The sequence below is a fragment of the Exophiala aquamarina genome, assembly GCF_000709125.1.
Source record: "Exophiala aquamarina CBS 119918 chromosome Unknown aczIA-supercont1.3, whole genome shotgun sequence".
In the NCBI taxonomy this organism is placed as follows: Eukaryota; Fungi; Ascomycota; class Eurotiomycetes; order Chaetothyriales; family Herpotrichiellaceae; genus Exophiala; species Exophiala aquamarina.
This window is the reverse complement of record NW_013550585.1, coordinates 3,706,821-3,726,559: the sequence shown is the minus strand read 5'-3', so window position 1 is coordinate 3,726,559 and position 19,739 is coordinate 3,706,821. Positions and strand designations below refer to the sequence as shown.

At 50.7% G+C, this 19,739-nt stretch overlaps 6 protein-coding genes across 6 annotated transcripts; 4 read left to right on the top strand and 2 right to left on the bottom strand.

Moving 5' to 3' along the window:
* Positions 1-895: 895 nt before the first annotated feature.
* A1O9_04907 (uncharacterized protein) lies at positions 896-4,684 on the top strand (the record flags this gene model as incomplete). The annotated part of the gene is made up of 1 exon (XM_013407193.1): positions 896-4,684. One exon carries the CDS (start codon positions 896-898, stop codon positions 4,682-4,684), a length of 3,789 nt encoding a protein of 1,262 aa, XP_013262647.1.
* A 995-nt stretch (positions 4,685-5,679) lies between these two features.
* Positions 5,680-6,995, top strand: A1O9_04906 (uncharacterized protein; the record flags this gene model as incomplete). The annotated part of the gene is made up of 2 exons (XM_013407192.1): positions 5,680-5,719; positions 5,749-6,995. The coding sequence occupies 2 exons, from the start codon at positions 5,680-5,682 to the stop codon at positions 6,993-6,995; spliced, it is 1,287 nt and encodes a 428-aa protein (XP_013262646.1).
* Positions 6,996-7,463: 468 nt separating this feature from the next.
* A1O9_04905 (TTK protein kinase) lies at positions 7,464-9,992 on the bottom strand (the record flags this gene model as incomplete). Its single annotated transcript, XM_013407191.1, has 1 exon — positions 7,464-9,992. One exon carries the CDS (start codon positions 9,990-9,992, stop codon positions 7,464-7,466), a length of 2,529 nt encoding a protein of 842 aa, XP_013262645.1.
* A 529-nt stretch (positions 9,993-10,521) lies between these two features.
* A1O9_04904 (uncharacterized protein) lies at positions 10,522-11,207 on the bottom strand (the record flags this gene model as incomplete). The annotated part of the gene is made up of 2 exons (XM_013407190.1): positions 10,522-11,051; positions 11,111-11,207. 2 exons carry the CDS (start codon positions 11,205-11,207, stop codon positions 10,522-10,524), a joined length of 627 nt encoding a protein of 208 aa, XP_013262644.1.
* Positions 11,208-12,638: 1,431 nt separating this feature from the next.
* Positions 12,639-13,211, top strand: A1O9_04903 (uncharacterized protein; the record flags this gene model as incomplete). Its single annotated transcript, XM_013407189.1, has 1 exon — positions 12,639-13,211. The coding sequence occupies one exon, from the start codon at positions 12,639-12,641 to the stop codon at positions 13,209-13,211; it is 573 nt and encodes a 190-aa protein (XP_013262643.1).
* A 3,053-nt stretch (positions 13,212-16,264) lies between these two features.
* On the top strand, positions 16,265-19,718 carry A1O9_04902 (uncharacterized protein; the record flags this gene model as incomplete). The annotated part of the gene is made up of 6 exons (XM_013407188.1): positions 16,265-16,448; positions 16,501-16,655; positions 16,708-16,801; positions 16,856-17,084; positions 17,132-19,593; positions 19,642-19,718. 6 exons carry the CDS (start codon positions 16,265-16,267, stop codon positions 19,716-19,718), a joined length of 3,201 nt encoding a protein of 1,066 aa, XP_013262642.1.
* Between the last annotated feature and the right edge of the window lie 21 nt (positions 19,719-19,739).

Genomic DNA, 19,739 nt, shown 5'->3' with positions numbered 1-19,739 from the left:
TTCTTCTCTGGATTCCTCTTAGTGGTACGGCAAGCGACTTGGCTCGCTTTGCAACTCGAACAGGGCGCTTTCCGGTCACATTTTATCTAGAGTCACGCCGTCAATTTTCAAATTGCACAGAGATAGAGAATCACGGTTAATCGCACCTTTCTAGCTCGGCAACTATCACACTGAAGAGATTTAGTTTCACTATATCTCCGAACAGGGTCAACAACTCACAGCCGGGATTCTTAAGGAGAAGGCTTCGGGATCCGACAAGTTTGGATCCGACATCTTTCCCACGCGAGAGAATGCCCTTTGCTTGTGGTGCTGAAGCGTCTGGGAGAATGCCAATACATTGAAGTGCCCGACGGACGAATACTGGAGCTCGACAAGAGACTAGTTGACTCTTCGTTCCTGGATGGTACCATGGGACTTGGTACTTCAGAAGTCGATGTTGAAACCCTCGGAAGCCGCGGCGGCCGGGGGAGTCATGCCAAGTCAAAGTCATCAACGTCGTCGTTCTTGGAAGGTGGGGCCCACGGCTCGTCTCTCGCATTCGCTCCACGGTCCCTCCTCGCCGTTCGTATTCCACGCCTATCAGGCCTCGTAATTATTGGCCCAAAACCAACGCGAGCTTAGAACGATGATGCTTTGAATTGCCTCTGAGATCTTGTCATTTCGACCTATTCGGCGCCGCCACTCCGTATTGCTGCCTGGCTGCCAATACTTTACTACTTGTTTAGCTCGATATGTCGCGTTTATCTTGGAAGCACATTGCCCTCTCTTCCAATATAAATGTTGGTATCCTCAAACCCTTTGGCCAACCTAACATCTGCCCTCCCAGACAATGAATATATCGCATACGTGCAGAGTTTGCCAGTCAACCCGGTGTTGATTTCTCAATAGGCTCTCGATGTCACAAGACCCGGAAAAGTCAATTTCCAGCCAGGATGGTGAACAACACGTTTCCGGGAAGCCTCCTGAGAAGGAAAAGGAGGGCAGCATCAAAGACTACATCCGAGTCTTCCACTATTGTGACAAGTATGATTGGATCTTGAACGGCATTGCATTTTCCTGCGCCATAGCAAGTGGTAGCTCGCTGCCGCTCATGACATTGATCTTTGGGAGTTTCACCAATAAATTCAATGAGTTTGGCAGTGGTGGTTCAAGCCCTGCCGAATTCAGAGATGACGTGGATTCCTTTGTCCTGTGGTTCGTCTACCTCTTCATCGGAAAGTTCTTTGCTACTTACATTGCGACCGCGACAATCACCATTTCCTCCATAAGAACAACAAGAACATTGCGGCATGCATTTCTCGAGTGTACACTAAGACAAGAGGTCTGGCATTTCGACAAGCAGGGAAATGGAGCAGTTGCCACCCAGGTCACCACCAATACCACCAGAATTCAAGGTGGCATTGCCGAGAAGCTTACCTTCACTATTCAGGCTCTCGCTATGTTCTTTGCCGCATTTGTTGTCGCTCTGAGTGTCCAATGGAAGTTGGCGCTGATTACAATGTCGGTAATCCCCGCCATCTTTCTCGTCACTGGGATCTGCGTAGCCATCGATGCAGTCCAGGAAGCTCGAATCATTCGCATATATTCTCGGGCAGCAGTTCTAGCAGAAGAGGTACTGTCGTCTATTCGAACCGTTAATGCATTCTACGCCAAGGAGAGGATGATGCGGAAGTACAACACCTTCTTGGAGGAGGCACACAAGGAAGGAAACAAGAAATCACCGAACTATGGCATTTTGTTTTCAACTGAGTATTTCTGTGTGTACGCCGCCATCGCCTTATCATTTTGGCAGGGCTACAGGATGTTCCTGAGTGGTGAAGTTGAAGATGTCGGCAACGTCTTCACCGTGGTGCTCTCTGTAACCATTGCTGCCACCTCCATCTCTACGCTTGCACCGCAAATCCAGTCCTTCACCAACGCCGCCTCTGCTGCCTCCGAACTGTTTACCATAATCGATAAACCGACATTACTGGATCCCCTTGATCCATCGGGGAAGCAGCCTGTCACTTGCCATGGTAATATTGAAATCAAGAATCTCAATTTTTCATATCCATCCCGACCATCTGCTCAAGTGCTGCGCGACTTTAGCATTTCAATACCAGCCAGCAAAACGACCGCACTTGTAGGTGCTTCTGGTTCTGGAAAAAGCACTCTTGTGGGACTTCTGGAGCGATGGTATATTCCAGCATCTGGCAGCATTCTTCTCGATGATATTGATCTTCCTGAATACAACACCAAATGGCTACGAAGCAGAATACGTCTGGTCCAGCAGGAGCCCATCTTGTTCCGAGGTACTGTCTTCCAAAACGTTGCCAAGGGCTTGGTGGATGAGCAACGCAAATTGCTTCGCGCAGAGCAGATGGAACTCGTCCGGGAGGCGTGTAGAGCCAGTAACGCAGACGGTTTCATCACTGAGCTTCCTCAAGGTTACGATACGGAAGTTGGAGAACGTGCTGGTACCCTGAGTGGCGGTCAGCGGCAGCGGATTGCAATTGCTCGCAGCATCGTATCCAATCCCAAGATATTACTGCTCGACGAAGCGACCAGTGCGCTGGACCCTAAGGCTGAGAAAGTAGTGCAAGATGCCCTCAATCGTGTGTCGAAGGATCGAACCACATTGATCATTGCACACAAATTAGCTACCGTCAAAGCCGCCGACAATATTGCCGTTATGTCACAAGGTAGAATTGTTGAGCAGGGTACTCATGAGGCCTTGATTGACCTCGATGGCCACTATGCTTCCCTCGTACGAGCGCAAGACCTGTCAGCTGATGAAGCAGAGGAGGCGGCGATGCTAATGGAGGAAAAAGCTAATGGTGAATCAGCCGCTGAACGTCTTGCGCTTCAACGATCCACAACAGGTGCAATTTCCCTGACAGGGGACCCCAAACTCCAGAAGAAGGTGATCGGAACACTCAACTACTCACTTCTGCGATGCATCATGATCATGTTCTATGAGCAAAAGAACCTGTATTGGTGCTTTGCAGTTTCATTCGTGGGCTGCCTGATTGGAGGCGGCACATTCCCTGCGCAGGCAATCCTCTTCGCACGCTTGTTGACGATCTTCCAGGTCACTGGACAAGAAGCCGTTGATCGGGCCAACTTCTACTCACTTATGTTCTTCGTTGTCGCGATAGCAAATCTGGTTGCATATTTCGCAATCGGATGGCTTTGCAACATAATTGGTCAAACAGTGACCCACAGGTATAGAACTGAAATGTTCGATCGTGTGCTACAGCAAGATGTGGAGTTCTTCGATATACCAGAAAATACATCTGGCGCGTTGACGTCCAAATTGTCCTCCGTTCCAACCGATATTCAAGAGCTTGTCAGCGCAAATGTCCTTCTCATTACAGTAGTTATTATCAATGTTGGATCATCCAGTATTCTAGCACTCGCGTATGGATGGAAGCTGGCACTGGTGGTGATTTTTGGTGCATTATTACCAATACTTATTGCTGGGTATCTACGAATTCGCCTCGAACTTCAGCTGCAAACGAAGAATTCACAGAACTTCTCAGACAGTGCAGGGCTTGCAAGCGAAGCTGTTGCTTCAATAAGAACGGTAGCCTCTTTGACTCTCGAGTCACAGATCCTGGAGGAATATTCAACATTACTAGGCAACATCGTCTTGCGATCGACGAAAGCTTTGATCTGGACCATGTTCTGGTTCTCGCTGTCACAGTCTATCGAATTTCTCGCGATGGCGCTGGGATTTTGGTACGGTAGCCGTCTATTGTCCACGGGAGAATACTCTACAACCCAGTTCTACGTCATCTTCGTTGGAGTGCTCTTTGCGGGCCAAGCTGCGGGACAGTTCTTTGCGTATTCAACTAGTTTGACCAAGGCAACATCGGCAGCTAATTATGTTCTCTGGTTACGTACTCTGAAACCTGTGATCAGAGAGGATGAAAACAACAAGGATAATGGACCAGACGGAGACGGTCAAATTGATCTTGAAGACGTCGAGTTCCGCTACCAGCAAAGAGAAACTGCGAGAGTGCTGCGAGGCATATCCATGGCAGTCAAACCTGGCTCATTTGTGGCGTACGTTGGAGCATCAGGCTGTGGCAAGTCAACACTGATAGCCCTGCTCGAACGATTCTACGATCCCGTCAGTGGTCGCATCTGCTTAGATCGCAAGGACATTACCGGCATGTCTCCCCGGCTGTATCGGGGCCATATGTCGTTGGTACAGCAGGAACCTACCCTGTACCAGGGGTCTGTGTGGGACAACATCTCGCTTGGTCTTGATTATGAGCCATCGGAAGAAGAGATCAAAGAAGCTTGCCGCAAAGCAAGTGCGCTAGATTTTGTTGTGTCTCTCCCAGAGGGCTTGGAGACGCCCTGCGGATCTCGGGGAATGCAGTTCTCTGGCGGGCAACGACAGCGTATTGCAATCGCACGGGCGTTAATTCGCAACCCTCGGCTCCTTCTACTCGATGAAGCAACATCGGCCTTGGACACTCAGTCCGAACGATTGGTACAGGCGGCTTTAGACGAGGCTGCCATGAGCCGCACAACAATCGCAGTAGCACACCGCTTATCCACGATTCGCAATGCTGACACGATATTTGTGTTTGCCAATGGCAGAATTGCGGAGATGGGTACGCACGCAGAACTACAAAAATTAAAAGGCAGATACTACGAAATGTGTTTGGCGCAATCTTTGGACAAGGCTTGATGGGCGGCAAACGACAATGGGGCGATAGGGTATGATTGACTCATCGCAACTCTTTTTCACCATACGTATTATTGATAGTTGCAGCATGTATAAAATCTTCTATTTCAGACTTTGAACTACATAATATTGACACAGATACTAAAGATCCAGGTGCCCCTCGCCTACGAAGATCGACTTATGGTGCAGAGGACTAGGCCCTCTTGAGACTCAGTCTTGCCAGCAGAGCACAAATCTCACATATCCGAGCAGGATGTTCGTTCGCTAAATCAGATCTTCTGTGTGAATTGTCTCTTGCAATATTCTCTGGTGTCCTGTCATCTTAGGATAACGGAACTATGAAGTGAGTGCCCAAGGGTATTCGATGGTACTTGGTATGTCTCGTATCTGAGCAGCCTCAATTTACAAGCGTTCAAAGGGCCGAAAGCGAGGCTGGCAACTCAGAGCTGTAATTAGCAGCGTGGTTCCGTCCCAGACTCCCAGGGTCCTTCTTCGGTTGGCAGCAAACGAATCGCTAATTAACAGCCAAGCTCAAGTTGGATGAACGAGGGCTTGCCAGTCTTGCACCAAAGCCTCGCTTCGGGTGAGAATTAGGCCCAACTAGCGCTATTGCTTGTTCCCCTTTGTCGCGCGAGTGACCAAACCACGCATACTCTGCAGAGGAACGCCTGAGTGTGACGAGCTTTACATAAGGACAGCTGTTCATCAGAGTGCACGCTAACACCTCTATAAACTCCCTTGCAAAACCCTCAAAGACAACTCATGAAGACATGTGGGTTGCAGAGGTAAGTCGTGTTCCTTATCTTCATATCATTGGATATCAGTTTCAGAGCAGGAAAGCTCCCTCCACGGAGTGCATCCTGGCTAAGCTTTGTACTAAATCAATCCCACACTTTCTGGATCTCCGGCTGAAAGCGTGTTTGCACTGCGGCACCAAGATCCAAGCCCAGCAACAACAAGACGTGGCTAATATCTCACGGGGTAAACTCAGCTTCTCCATGTCTTTCACGATTGGTGGAACAACATTTCCTCCACCAGGTCCAGCATCTCTGCGCGGAAGACCTTAGCGTTGGACTCCATCTCCTCGAGCAGCAACGACTCGGAAATTCTCCGTATAGGGGTGCTCTCTGTTGCTCGCATCGCGTACCTGGGCCTTGTCGAGCCTGTGTCTACGCACGCCTCATCGGTCATAACCGCCATTGCCTCACGCGACCAATCCAAGGCCGATGAATACATCCGGCGGAAGAAGACTTATTTGACGGGGAAATGCACAGCCTACGGTTCGTACGATGAGCTTCTCAACAACCCACACATCGACGCGGTCTTCATCCCCTTGCCCAACAGCTTGCACCATCAATTTGCGCTGGCCGCTCTCAAGAAGGGAAAGCACATCATGATTGAGAAGCCCATCGCCTCCAACGCGCAACAGGCGAGGGAGATTCGCGCCGCCGCGATCCAATCCGGGAAAGTGGCCTTGGAAGCCTTCCACTGGCGCTTTCATCCCGCCGCCGGCTGTGTCAAGTCGCTTCTTTTAAGCGGGGAATATGGTGCCGTGTTGTCCATCGATGCAAGATATGCCATGTTCGGGGGCATGTTCAACCGCGGCGAAGACATCAGATTCAAGTACGAACTTGCCGGTGGAAGCTGCATGGACTTGACGTATGTGTTCTCCGCGATCGCGTACCTGGGTGTGCGTGACTCGTGCGATCCAGACTTCGAGTTCGAGGTGCTCGATTCAAAGTTCCGGCTCAGCCCGTACGACCCACTCGTGGACGAACAAGTCGAAGCGACCATCCTCCTCAGCGATCCACATCCTTACGGCTGCAATCGCAACAGCCGTGAGACTGGGGCGCCGCCATCTCAGATCCGTGCTACCGTCGGAGCCGATCTGCACTCCCCGCCTTTCCTGGGGATAATCCCCCGGTTCTGGGATCGACCGATGCTCACCATCCAGACCGAGAAGGCAGAAATCACATTTGACAACTTCATGGGGCCCTGGATCTCGCACAGCATCGCCATCACCGCGGTGACCCGGGACCCCACCGGCCAAAGAATCCTCCGCCGCGGAAAGAAAATCCAAACGGCGTGTTACCAGGGCGGTCCGCTCTGGGAGCAGGAAGAAAGCCGGACGGGAGCGAAAGTCGGCGAGGCGTGGTGGACGACGTGGCGGTATCAGCTTGAGGGATTTGTCCGCAGGGTGAAGGATGGCGAGGCCTACGCCGGGCCCTGGGTGACGTTGGACGAGAGCGTCAGGACCATGGAGATGATCGATGCTGTCTACGCGAAAGGTGGGCTGCCTGTGAGAGGTGCCTGAACAGGGTGGGATGGGAGTGGTTCTTGAAGCCTAAGCTTACTTAGTTTCTATTTCCTTTGAAAACTCCACCGTGACCCCAACCCTGGTACGTCCGGTTTGATAGTTATGATCAGGATTTATGAATAACTTCTAAAGGCGATGCACCATCTCTCGAAGTACAGCGATGATTGCCCATTGTCTCTCCCTTGGGTGTGGTAGCAGCAAACTAAGTAGATCCAATGGAGCATCCTCGATGCGCTTGATTCAAAAAGGACGCTGTGGTATGAAACATCTGCAGCAGTGGACAATTTTTCCAAGACGAGGGCAGAACCCATCCACCAGAAGACACCACGGCCTTCATCTATGAAAAAAAAGCATTATTACATCCGCTTGAATCACAGAGCTCGCTTCTGGCCAAGAACACCAAAACCCCCCATTATTCGTATGAGGGAAGCGCGAAATTATATTCCTCTTCCTCATCCTTGGCTCCTACCAAGCAGTGCCCTCCTCCTGCGCTTGCCTCAGCTTGTCGTAGAAAGCCCAAGGCCAGCTTTTCATCTCGTCGTCCTTGGGTAAACAGCTCGCGCCGTCGGGGGTGGTGGTCAGCTCGCCGCGTGACCTCATCGCTTCCTCTCTTCTACGGCAATACCCAACGACGTTCCCGATCACGCGGCCTAGCATGTCGGGGCTGATGGCTACTGGGTTCAGGAAGGGGTCAGCCTCGCCAAGCAATTCTTTGATTGTCGGTCTCAGACTTTGTTCGCGCGTCAGACACCGCCTGAGTGTTTTGATGAGGCCGAAAGGCACAACAGCGCCGCCGATGCCGGTCGAAGGAAACTGAATCTCCACCTTGGGATTCGGAATACTCATGATGCGCTCGAATTGCTTGGTGATGTGAGCAAATGGGGGCTGGCCATACGTCATTTGATACAGGATGCATCCTAGGGACCACACATCGCTGGGCTTGCCCAGTTTCAAGAGTTTTGTCCCTGCTGCCGACCCAGCTGCTGGCGTGTGGCACACCAGTGACTCCGGCGACATGTAGTTTGGAGTTCCGATTTGATTTTCCCGATGAACATTGACCGTATTATCTTGGATGGCGTTGGCAATGCCAAAGTCGATAAGCTTGAGCTGGCCTTTCACAAGAAGGAAATTTGCAGGCTTCAGGTCCGAATGCACGATATCATATTCGTGGACAGCTTGAACACATTCCAGCATCTCTTTCCAATAATGTCTGGTGAATGTGATATCAAGCTTTGCGTTCTCACTTTTGAGCTGCTCGTTCAGCATTTTGTTGAAGTCGGATTCTCCAAGTTCCATCATAACGTTGAGTACACCCTTTTCCTCATTCACCTCGTAGTCGTACAGCCTGATAACGCGATTGACGTTTTCAAGCCTTTTCAGCAGATCAATCTCCCCTTTATATCCAGCTATTGCAGCCATATCAGCATCCTCGAGGTTGACTCGCTTCAGAGCAAAAATCTTATAGTTTTCCGCCATAATTCTGAACACTCTAGAGGAGCCGCCTCTTCCTATACAGTCCAACCGCCTGTAAGTCTTGCCGTTCAGCACGTAGTGGACTGATTTCTTGTTTCTTGATCCTGCGTTGGAAGTGGCGGTCTCTAAAATCGACATTTTTGGTGGCGGAGCTGGAGCCGGTCTATGAGGAGTGTTGTTCGATCTTGAAGTCAAAGGGGGACGCGATGGGGAGACGCTGGCAGATACATGACCAGCGGCTTTTGATTCCGATGCCGGCTCGTCCTCATGTACGTCGAGCATAGAGACGGCTTGTTTTGTTCGGCGGAAGGTTGGCGGTGGCTCATTCTCCTGGTCCTGCGTAGACGGCAGGGGTGGTAGCGGCGGAACTTTGAAGATAGGATTCTTACGCGAAGATGATGATCTAGATGAGGTACGGGATTCGATGACCGCTGGTGTTGGTTGTGACTTTTGGATTGAGGAGATCCTTGATTGTGGTGGTGATGGGTGTCGCTTTGAGGAATCTGGTGATTGACGTCTTGGGGAAACTCTGCTGGGTTTGGGCTGTTTAGGGCTTCCTTGTAGAGCCAACAGGTCTTCGGGCAAGTCTTCTAGTGCTTCTGTTGCCCTCCGACCGACTTCCATTTCAGGTGTCCTGGATCTTTCAAAGTTTTGATGCTCAATCTCAGCAGCCTCTTCTTCACTATGGCGGCGTACCATCCCTCTCCGGACAGGTTTGTTGAGCAATGCTCCACCTATCCTCCGGACGCGCATTGTACTTTGTGCGCCGTTGTCATCGATGCGCTTAGAGCGCATGACTGTCGAAGGCACCACAGGGCCCTCCTCTTCTGGACTGCTCTGAGCATCTTCCGGTTGTGGATTTGGAGCATGAGGTGAAGCTTCAGGATGATCCACATGCATATCTTCTCTCATAGAATCGGATTGTTTCTCCGATGGTGGCGATCTCGACAGGCGTCTCGAGTCGCTAATGCGTATCCGCCTGACTCTGGGTGCTGGAGTCTGTGAATCACTTGCTTCCGGGCGTAGATGAGCAGTGGATTTATCGTGGATTTTGTACATAAACGAACCATCTCTTCCAAGGATTGTTGGTGGTCCCGGCCGCGTTCCGGAAGTCACACGAACCACACGGGGAGCAGGACTCCCATCTAGCTGCACTTGAGGACTAACATTTCTCAACGAGTCGACAGGAGTACCTCTGGTAATGCGGTTTGAAACGCTGACAGGCCTTGTTCTTCGAGGCGGAGGTTCCGCGTTCTCCTTGTTGGCGTCCGGCTGTGAATTGTCCTCCCCCAATATTGCTTGAGCTTCAGCACTCAACTTGATGGGCGCAAGGTCTTCATCATCGGAGCTGTCTCCAGTTAAATTGCGTTCAAAGTGATTATTATTGTTGGAGCACGAGGTGTGATGGATCGACTGGACTCGTGCAGCAGCTGAGCGCGTGGACGGTTGATGGGTCGGTCGACGGGAGTTGTTGAAACTGGAAGCAAATGCAGCAGGACTGGGCGAGACATAAGCTGACATCCTAGAGACTATTGAGAGGTACTGATATTGAGGTGCAGGTTCATAATCAGCTCGTTGATGAATAGTAGTGGACGCGATTTTTGTTTAGCTGGTGTGAGGTCGATGTATTGCGGCCGGAGACTTTGCATTTGAGTTCCGATCCCAGCACAGTGGACACCCCTGCCAAAAAAACACATGTGTTGCCCAGCAACGGGAAAGATGACTAAGCTACACAACATTCAAATACACAGATGAAAGCAAGAGCTCTTCTAAAATACAACCATGCAAGGGTTTGTATGCGAAGGAGTATCAGAAGTACGTGATTGCAGAACTATGCCAGCGTGCAAATACTTCAAAATTAATTATATTATATGTCCACTAATTATGACTGATTTCTCGGACACAGAGAATTCAGTAGCATAGCAAAGTATGCTTTCCCAACCAGCACCATCGCACAAAATGCTTTGACAAAACACGTCACTGAAGAAACCATTTTCTTGATGAAAGACCCCCAAATGATCGTCATCAGAACCCACATTCATCACCAACGCTAGAGCATGAGGGTAAACCCAGCAAAGGTGCCAGTTGCAACCACGGCAAGACCATAGATCTGCCCGAAATTCACAACGAGCCTTGCCGCTGCAGAATTTGATGACCCAGAAGATCCAGATCCCGCAGTGGCAGAGGCGCCACTTTCGGTACCAAAACCAGTGTAGATAACACCATCTGATGCAGTTGAGGCTGCTGCACCACCAGTCGTCGTGGCAGACATGGTTGTGATTGTGCTTGTATTCACTCTGGTAGGATTCTGTGCACCGCAGGGGTGATCTGCAACACATGCAGCAGCACAGGTGTTGTCCAAACCACAAGCTGCCTGACAATTAGTGTTATACTGAGTGCAGATGTAGTATGGTATTGTCTGAGAGTATTCTGAGGCGTTGGGGGAAAGCCCATTAGAGCAGACGCAGCTGTAGGAAAGGGAAGCCGCATCACAGGTGTTGGAATAAGTGGCAGCCGAGTTGCCAGCTTCTTGTAGGCAAATCAATGGACATTGGGCGATCTGTGATAAGCACCATGCCTCTGGAGTGAACAATTAGTGGGCAGCCCACCTAGTAGGGATCGAAGGGTGAGACACTTACCTCTGGTCGATAGTGGTACTGAGTTTGGATCAATGGTTTGGGAAACAGCTGAAGTGGTCAAGGCAGCCAAGGCAGCTGTAAGAAGCAAGAATTGCATGTTGATGAGGGAATTAAAAACAATGTAATCTGCTTTCAGATTTGTTTGCTGAACGGCTGCAAGGAGAACAGAGTCTTTTGATTGTAGCTGTGGGCAGAAAAGAGAGTAATAAATCGTGTATCGTTCAAGAGATCTTGTTGCTTAACGAAGGGAAGGCTGGTAAGATAATCAGTCACGTTAGAATTTCAATGCATACAGAAGCAGAAGGTGAAGCAGACAAGTCAAGGAGGGCCAGAGGATAAGTACTACTCGCACGAGCACTGGCACGACACGCAAAGACAGACGCAAAGACGCAGAAAGTGGAGGAGGCAGGGTTGGAGGTGGAATGGAGAGTCCGAGTTCGCTGGTATGAGCTACGAGTTGATAGTACTACGAGTATTCGTACTCCGTACTACTCCTCCCATGCACCCTAGTGTTCTGGCGCAGTACGATACATACGCGAGATGGCGTCCCGCCACTCATCCTAGGCATCGGAAAATGTCCAGCTATACCTAAAACACCAGTTGATGAGGACGAGTTGCGAACTTGCAGCATGTCATGATTGGTGGCACAACACCTTCAGAGGCATTGCACAGTCCATTGCGGATCAAGGTGGTTGACTTGTCTCAGGCGTGCATAGCCTTGGTCTGTTGGGGCACTGGTGAATGGGAGTCTGTGAGGGCCACGATCATGTCAAGCACTTGCGAGCAAGTTGCAGCTCAATAAAGGCCCGCCAGGCATCTTTTTCCGGGGGGCCCCTTTCGGGCGCTAGAGTGACTTAGTGGCTGGCTTTACCCAATGATGGCCTAGGCGTGTCCGCTCGGAGCCCCATGCAGCTGTGCGGCTTTACCAAGTACGGAGTACATATGTACTGTGGATACCGCTGCTCACCACTCCAACTTGATGCATGGGCGTCCAGATCTCGTTGGTGGACTTGCGCAGTGGCCTCGAATCTCACCACGAGCCCTCTTTTTACCACCGACGAGTGGTACCAAGATATTCCCTGGCACCGGTGGGCAAATTGAGAACCACGAAGTATAATCGATGAATGGCCCAAATATTGTCAGGCTCCGACACTTGTACTTGCGTCGATCTGTCATTATCTCGTAAATTGTAATTTATTATATGAATCACCAAAGTCATCGGGGAGGCTGCACACAGTCCGCAATCCTAGCTTCTTTTGTGTAGGGCCGGAGTAGGACTAGTTTCCATTTCCAGCCGAGACCAGGCCCCCACTTGTGGCAAGGCCTTCTCCCGGCCTCACAAAACTTCTTCTTGACTTCAATCCGCTCGAGAGGCCGGAAACAGATAACCACTGGCAAGGGATTCTCGTGTTTTTGTTTCACCCACTGCTTTGCCTTATGGCTACCAGCACGCAACTTCTGATCCACTTTTACCAGAATTAACCTTGTTGGAGCCTAGATTCTGTGGTTTCATGCATCTATCACATGCATGGACCACACTACCCCCAACCCCAACTATGCCGACCCAGATCCTCATGGTACCGAGTCCGAGGTGCTGTTAACTTCACAACCGACACATACTCCTCCACCATATTGGCAACACAACAGAGGGTCTTCTTACCCCGACGACCCTTCTACTGACCGTCTTCCCGCCATCATTCTTGAAGACCACACCCTATCCAAAGCCGCGAGCAGAGGTGGCTTGTGGGCAAAATCCATCGCCATCGACGACTATGTTATCGTTCGAGGCAGTCCAACTGGTATTGGTGCCTATGTTGTCTGGAATTGCAAAGTCCAGACATTAGATGGAGGCCCAATGGTGATTCGGAAACGCTATTCAGAATTTGATGAGCTACGGTCCAAACTGGTAAAGGCCTTTCCTCAGTCCACCAGCTCTTCTCTTCCGCCATTGCCAGCAAAAAGTGCTCTGTTCAAATTCCGGCCCAAGTTCTTGGAGAAAAGGCGCGAGGGTCTGGCCTACTTCCTGAATTGTGTAATGCTTAATCCAGAATATGCTGGATCGGTATATGTGAAGGATTTTATCTTCCCACCAGAACAGTGACGGTCTATGGGACTGCTTCGTTTGTCTGATTTCGGCCTCATCTTGGGTGCGACACGAAGAGTGGACAAGCTTCAAAATTCCTTGCACCCCCGACCTAGTTCCGCGGAAGAGAATGGATCTTTACAAACAGAACAGTTGGTTGCTCTCGGAGCAGACAGCTACTCACAGCCTGGGACCACTACAAGTTGTTCTGATAATCCAGACTGTGTTTTACACCACTGTCGTGTACAGTAATCTCCTACGACATGAGTTTCCTCTCTACCGATAACTATTCTGGGCAGCTGGAAAGGGAGTTCCCGTGGGACAATCTCACCATTGAACAGCCGGTAAGCGGATACTAATCGCAATATCATTCATGTGCAGTCATTTGGAGACGCAGTAATATTCTCGAATTGACAAAAAGACATATTACAAGATACACACTTTTTCCATCATGCATTCCCACTGCAGTCGTGCATTTCATCATCCCGAACTGCAACTTCCCCCCATGGTTTTTGAGCATCGTGAGCCCGGTTTCCAAGCCTCTAATGTGAGTTGCTTAGGATTCTTTGCTCTGCATTTCCCTCTTGGGCGAGGTGCCCCTTGTTGTAGGCAGCTCATTCGGGGCAAAATCGAGCTACCCAAACCATGTTTTGAAGGAGTTTTGTTTGGCATTTCTTCAAGATCTCTACGGCCCCTTCCACTGTTTCCACCGCCAGTCAGAGGCAGTGGTTGTGGCATCTTGCTTGGTGGCCAACACTTGATTCTAGAATATTCTTTTTGCGATGAAGGCCGACACACTTTCATAGCGAACAATTACCCCAGAAATGTCGTCCATAGGCCAGCCCAATTCAGCCATTCCTCAATTCAGCAGCTAGTTGTAATGGGCATGGATTCTCAAGATATGGGTGGCAATGATGTCGCACGTATATTGACAACTTCGTCACTGTTGATCATCTTGATGTTGGTCGGTGCGAATTGTTTGGCCTTCAATTTTTGGTACGGCATTGGATCGGAAAGTGAACAGCAAGGTCCCTAAGTGAACAGCAAGGTCCCTCGCTGAAGAGATTGCCTGTAGAACAAGCGGAAATAAACTCGGCGTGACGTGATCACTGTGGTGTCGTACGGGCATCTCTCCATCAACAACGACCTGGTGACTGATAGTAGATAGTCTACGTCATGATTGGGCACATGCCATCGATGCCGAACTTGGGCAAATACGGGGTACAAGTACAAGACATTGATAGCCTCATGCGCATAGGTATTAACTTCATACCCGCCAGCACAAGATGGGCATGCGAGAGGCTGTGCACGTTGTGGCAGCCATTGGTGAAGGTTACCTTATTCGAGTATGATACAAGGCTGGACAGCCTCGTGGCACTTAAACTGGATCCAATCGAGAGCAACATATGATTAGTAATCACATTCCTAGACTTACCTCTCTGGCTTCGTCGGAACTCCTTCTCCAGGCGTCTGCAAGGAGGCTGGTCTTGTCATGTGCCACACTGAGTGAAGCGATCCGTATAAATATGTACTCCGTACTTCATACTCCATACTCGCTACCTGTGTAGGAGGGTCATCATGATGCTTTCACAGTTCATCAAGTGGCAGACCACCATGTTTCTGTCACATTTTGAAATCGGCTGATGATCTTGGCAAATCCTATCACCAGTGACACCCAACGTGACCCGTCAATCTTATTAACCGAATGCAGTCCCACCTTACTGTGGCTTTGGGCCGAAGTCAAACGTGACAGCATTGTGGCTGGAACGCCTTCCGAGCCGATTGTGTCTCTGACAAAATCTGACAATAATGACACGGCTCGTGGCCCTCAGCCGAGCGGGAAACCTCGGTCTCTGGCTCGAGTCTTGCGTGTTGTGTCTTCGTCAGCTCAGCCAACTCGAGCAGGTGACGACTTTGACTCTGCTCTCCTAGAACCCACCGAATCGTTTAAAAACTAGCGACACCTCTATCGAATCTTGATTGAGTGGTCGGTGGGTCGGCGAAGTGCGATCTTCAACCCTTTGAGTCGGATTCGAGGGCAGGCATTTACCTGGTGGGCATCTATTTTGGTGCTACGCACAATAGCCTTGCTGGTGATGAAAGAGCTTAACCCGTCCAGGCGGGCAAGTGTGTTTTGGGCGTTGAGCTAGAAGCCACAGGGACGTCCGTTGCCCCATCAGGCCGCACCATTGGTGTCTGGGGAGCCCGGAAAGCAGCCCCACCAGCTTCAGGTCTAGGTGGTGGCTTCGAGCGACCCGTAGACCCGCTGTCCCTGAATCCCACGGTGGAAGGTATGAAGCGTGAGGCCAGAGACGAGAGACGAGAGAACTGCCAGTCCCTCCGTATGGTCCAAGCCTGCAGGCCTGCAACCACTCGTACTAGTCAGTCGGGCAATTACGAGGGTGATTAAATCATGGGCTCACGGCACGACACGTCGCGCTTCCTTGACTCCTGCCCATCACGTTTCCTGTTTTGTTGTCGTTTGAAGGCCTGCTCACTGGCATTCGTTCTTTTTTCCTTAACCGAGTCCCAGTGAATCCCTCTCTTACTCACTTTGGGCTCAGGCTCACACTTTGGCAGGTACAATTGCCGCACCCTGTTGCAGTTGCAGTTGCAATTGCAGGTCCAGCCTGCTGCTGGTCTCCATCTCATTGATTGCGTGTGCTGTCCAACACACCGTATCTATTCTTTCACTCTGTTTTTTCCCCTGCCTTAACCTTCTTGTACATCCAGCGCACGCTGGACCCTTATTCAGTGCTTCTCGTTTATTTCTTGTCTCAATCCCCGTGCTTATCCGCACTTTTCTCAAATCCTGTTCCACCGCTAAGGGTCCTGTACCGCATCTGATCCCATTTGCTCCGGCGCCGAAGAACCCCTGAGACCGCATATGCAACTTGCCTGACAACAACCACCACCCTGCCGGCTGTGCCTCGCTGACCCTTCCTTTCGCCGGCTCCCATCCCGTCTGCGTCACATCTAGAGATCCTCAACAAAGACTCTCATCGACTGGTCAAACAGATGAAAAGGGTCTGTCTTCGCAATCACCCCCGCTCCTGAGAACCGTCAGGACAATGCCGTTCTTCTCCAAGGTCTTCAAGAACAAGGAAGCCGGTGGCAAGAAGACTGCGCTACCGGCGGCCAATGGAGATGCTCACAAAAAACCACAATGGTCTGATGCATGGCTACGCACGAGGGTTGACCCCGAGGAGGTCGTCGAACTGCTTCACCTATGTACTGCCGAGTTGAAATCTCGAGGTTAGTATTTCCCAACAACGTCTGCCGAAGAGACAACCTGACTATTTCACAGCTCTCAATGTTCCTTTCCTTCTACTTCCATTTCGCCCTTCTTCAGACCCATCCGCCGCACGGACTTTTGTGCGCAACTTCTTCCTCCCGCCCCAAGATAGATCACGACTAGCTGGCGTCCTGCTGGAGAACGAGCTCCGAATGACTGAAGTTATGGTACAGCAGGAACTTCTCGCGAAAATTTGACATCTGTTCTAAATGCAAATAGGTCTTAATCAGCGTCATGAAGTGGTGTTGGGCGCGACTTCCCGGTGGCGTTGTGACGTGGGAAGTTTACGAGGGCTTCAGAGTCGGAGAAAAGGGTAGGATATCGTCTTTCGGATTCAATGAGCACGCAACAACTGACACCTCGCCAGACTCTGGCTATGCCCGCGACGCCTTCAGTACTTTCATACCGATCAGCGCGGACTCTTCAACTCGGGTGCAGATCATTCAAGATTTCTTCGACCTCCTTGCAGCTGTTGCCGCGCACGGGAAAGCTAATGGACTTGGAGGCCACAAACTCTCCAGGTACGCTGGTTGGTGGGCATTTGAACAATATGATAGTGGCAAAGGATTCGAATCCGGTTACAAATCATGGGCCAGGTATGACAACTCCCTTGTATCTTCATGGAGAACGGCTGATTTTCCAGTGCTGCTGATGCTGCTTCACATCTCTTCTTCGCCTATCTGCGTTCACTCTCTAGCAGCGGAAAGAATTCTAGCATCCTTACCCTTCCTAGATCATTGCAGCAATTGCTAGATTCAACTAGCTATCCACCAAAAAATGGCCTGTTGACGAATGACACCACCAAGGTAGTCATGATCGTCGATGTTGTATCACCAACCCCCTATGCTTTGCTTCGAAGAGCAAAAAACTTTCAGTACCGGGATGATGATCATAGCCTTCAGCAATTTGCCAGTTTCGAAGATCCGGTTGCAGCCCTCACAGATGAATGCCGTCGTGTACTAAAAGCCATTTCTTCCGCAAACCAGTCTCATGTTTCAAATGCAAACACTTCCACCAGCCTTACAGATCCGTCCTGGTCCAGATTCGAGGACATTGGTTTCGGGAACTCGCTTGAGGACGATGATGAGGATGGTGATGGACTACTGGGGCGCAAGCGTATCGTCACAAGCAAAATTCACCCAGCATCTCACGGAGGCTATCAAGACCTTGCCCGACCAACTACTCCCTCATGGGCTGACTTTCTTTCTTCCGGCTTTACGGACGAGCACGGCAACAAGACTCACGCACCAATGCTCCTCCCACCAGATCAGATTCTTCCCCCCATCAACTCCACGCTGCCTAGAGGGCAGAGCTCTCAATCACACCGGCGCCATTTAGACACGCAGCAAAATCTTGATCCTGGTGAACTTGCGAGCATTACTAGGGTTACTGTGGATGATTCATTCTGGTGGGTGTGGATAAGTAGTCTTGCCTCAGAAGAACCCACAAGCCGGAAAGCCGTCTTCGGGCGATGTGCCCTCATCGAGACTGTCATCCATGATGGTCAATGGATGGTTATGGAAGAGCAGGTGAAAGGCGCAGCTCCTGAGCCTGCTGCTGGTGCATATATTGCTGAGAAGAAAACATTCCTAGGGTTCACCACAAAACGTGGCCGTCTAACAAGGCGCAGATCCGGAACGAAGAAAAGCCCTTTGTCTCCTGAGCCACAGTTTGGAACCAACAATCGTGCGACACTTGCTCCGGATCAGCATGCAAAGATTCAGCAGGCTGCCGCTGAACTTTCGCGGAAGAAGGCCGCAGAGGACAAGGAGGAACGATCTGTACTAGCAGCACGTCGTGGCCGTCTACCCGAGACGGTTGCAGCTTCGAAAACGAACAGCGTGTTTACTATTGGCCCTCTCATCAAAGATGAGGCTTCGCCAGCCCTGCAATGGGCTAGTCAATATGACAAGAAGGCCATCCGAGCTAAGTACTTGGGTGACACATTGGCTGGCAAAGGTTCGCGTGAGTTACTCACGCTCCCATCGAACGGTGTGGGACTGAACCGGTCTGCATCAACACTTTCCGTTGTGAGTAAAAACAAAGATCTCCCTGCACCACCGGACAACAACTCCAGACGCCATATACCAGAGAGAAGTCATTCGGCAGAACATGGCGCTGCGCCGCCTACGGTGGTTGAGCCCGCACCGGTGCCAACAGAACCGATTGTACCGATCTCGGCAGCTGGCGCAAGTGAAGCAGCTGAAATTCCCCTACCACCAGAAACACCCGACCTATCAGAGCCAAAAGCTGTTAAACACCAGCCCGCCAAATTGCGTAAGTCATCTGATGTCAAGCGAAGTTCACCTGAAGAAAGGAAAACACGAGGAAAGACTCAACCAGGGCCACCTCCGGTCCAGCAAAGGAGCGCCATTCGAAGACTGTTTGGAAGATCTAAACATCAGGAATCGAAGGGCCCGGAACCACCGGCACCTTCAGGTATCGACGCGGAGGAGGATCCTGCTATTGTTGCTGCTAGACGTGCCCTGGAAGGTGATCCGATGGCAAATTCAGGAAACCTGGCATCTCCTCCTCTATCACCGGCCCACTTCGACCGTTTGAGAACAGTTCCAACTGCTCGGCCTGAAGCTGCTCGGCCTCAAACCCCACCAATGGCGGATGCAATACCTGAACAAGACGAACACGATGATTTGGGCCTACAGCGAGAACCCACACGACAGGCACCAGAGCCTCCTCGAACCCAGAGAGAAGAAGAATATGACCAGCTGTCCAGAGTTGATACGAACGAACGAGAACATGCTGATCGTGAATTTTCGACGTTTGATCAAGGTCCATTGCTTGATCAGCCCGCTTTTGTTGCTCCAGACACTCCTCCCAGGAGTGCTTTCTTAACTCCCGCCGAGGAAATGCCACGTCCTCCTATCAGTATCCACTCCGGTCGATCCTACCAACAATCTGAGAGTTCGAGGATTGAGGAAGAAGATGAGGGCGCAGCAGAGATGCAGCACCACCAAGTCAACCCTCAGGATCGATGGGCGCAAATCCGAAAAAATGCGGCAGAGAGGGCGGCTCGACAAGAAGAGCCAACAACACGAAGCCGTACAGAAACCAGAACAGATGACGGCGATACAAGCGGAGAAGAAAGTAAGTATCGCAAATCTCCAATTCCTAGCCCTACTGACAAGATGACAGCGATCGAGTCCCGTGTAGCTCGCATTAAAGCTCGTGTCGCTGAGCTAACTGGCAATATGGACGGTGCCAGAAGATGATGATTACGGCCATCATCACAC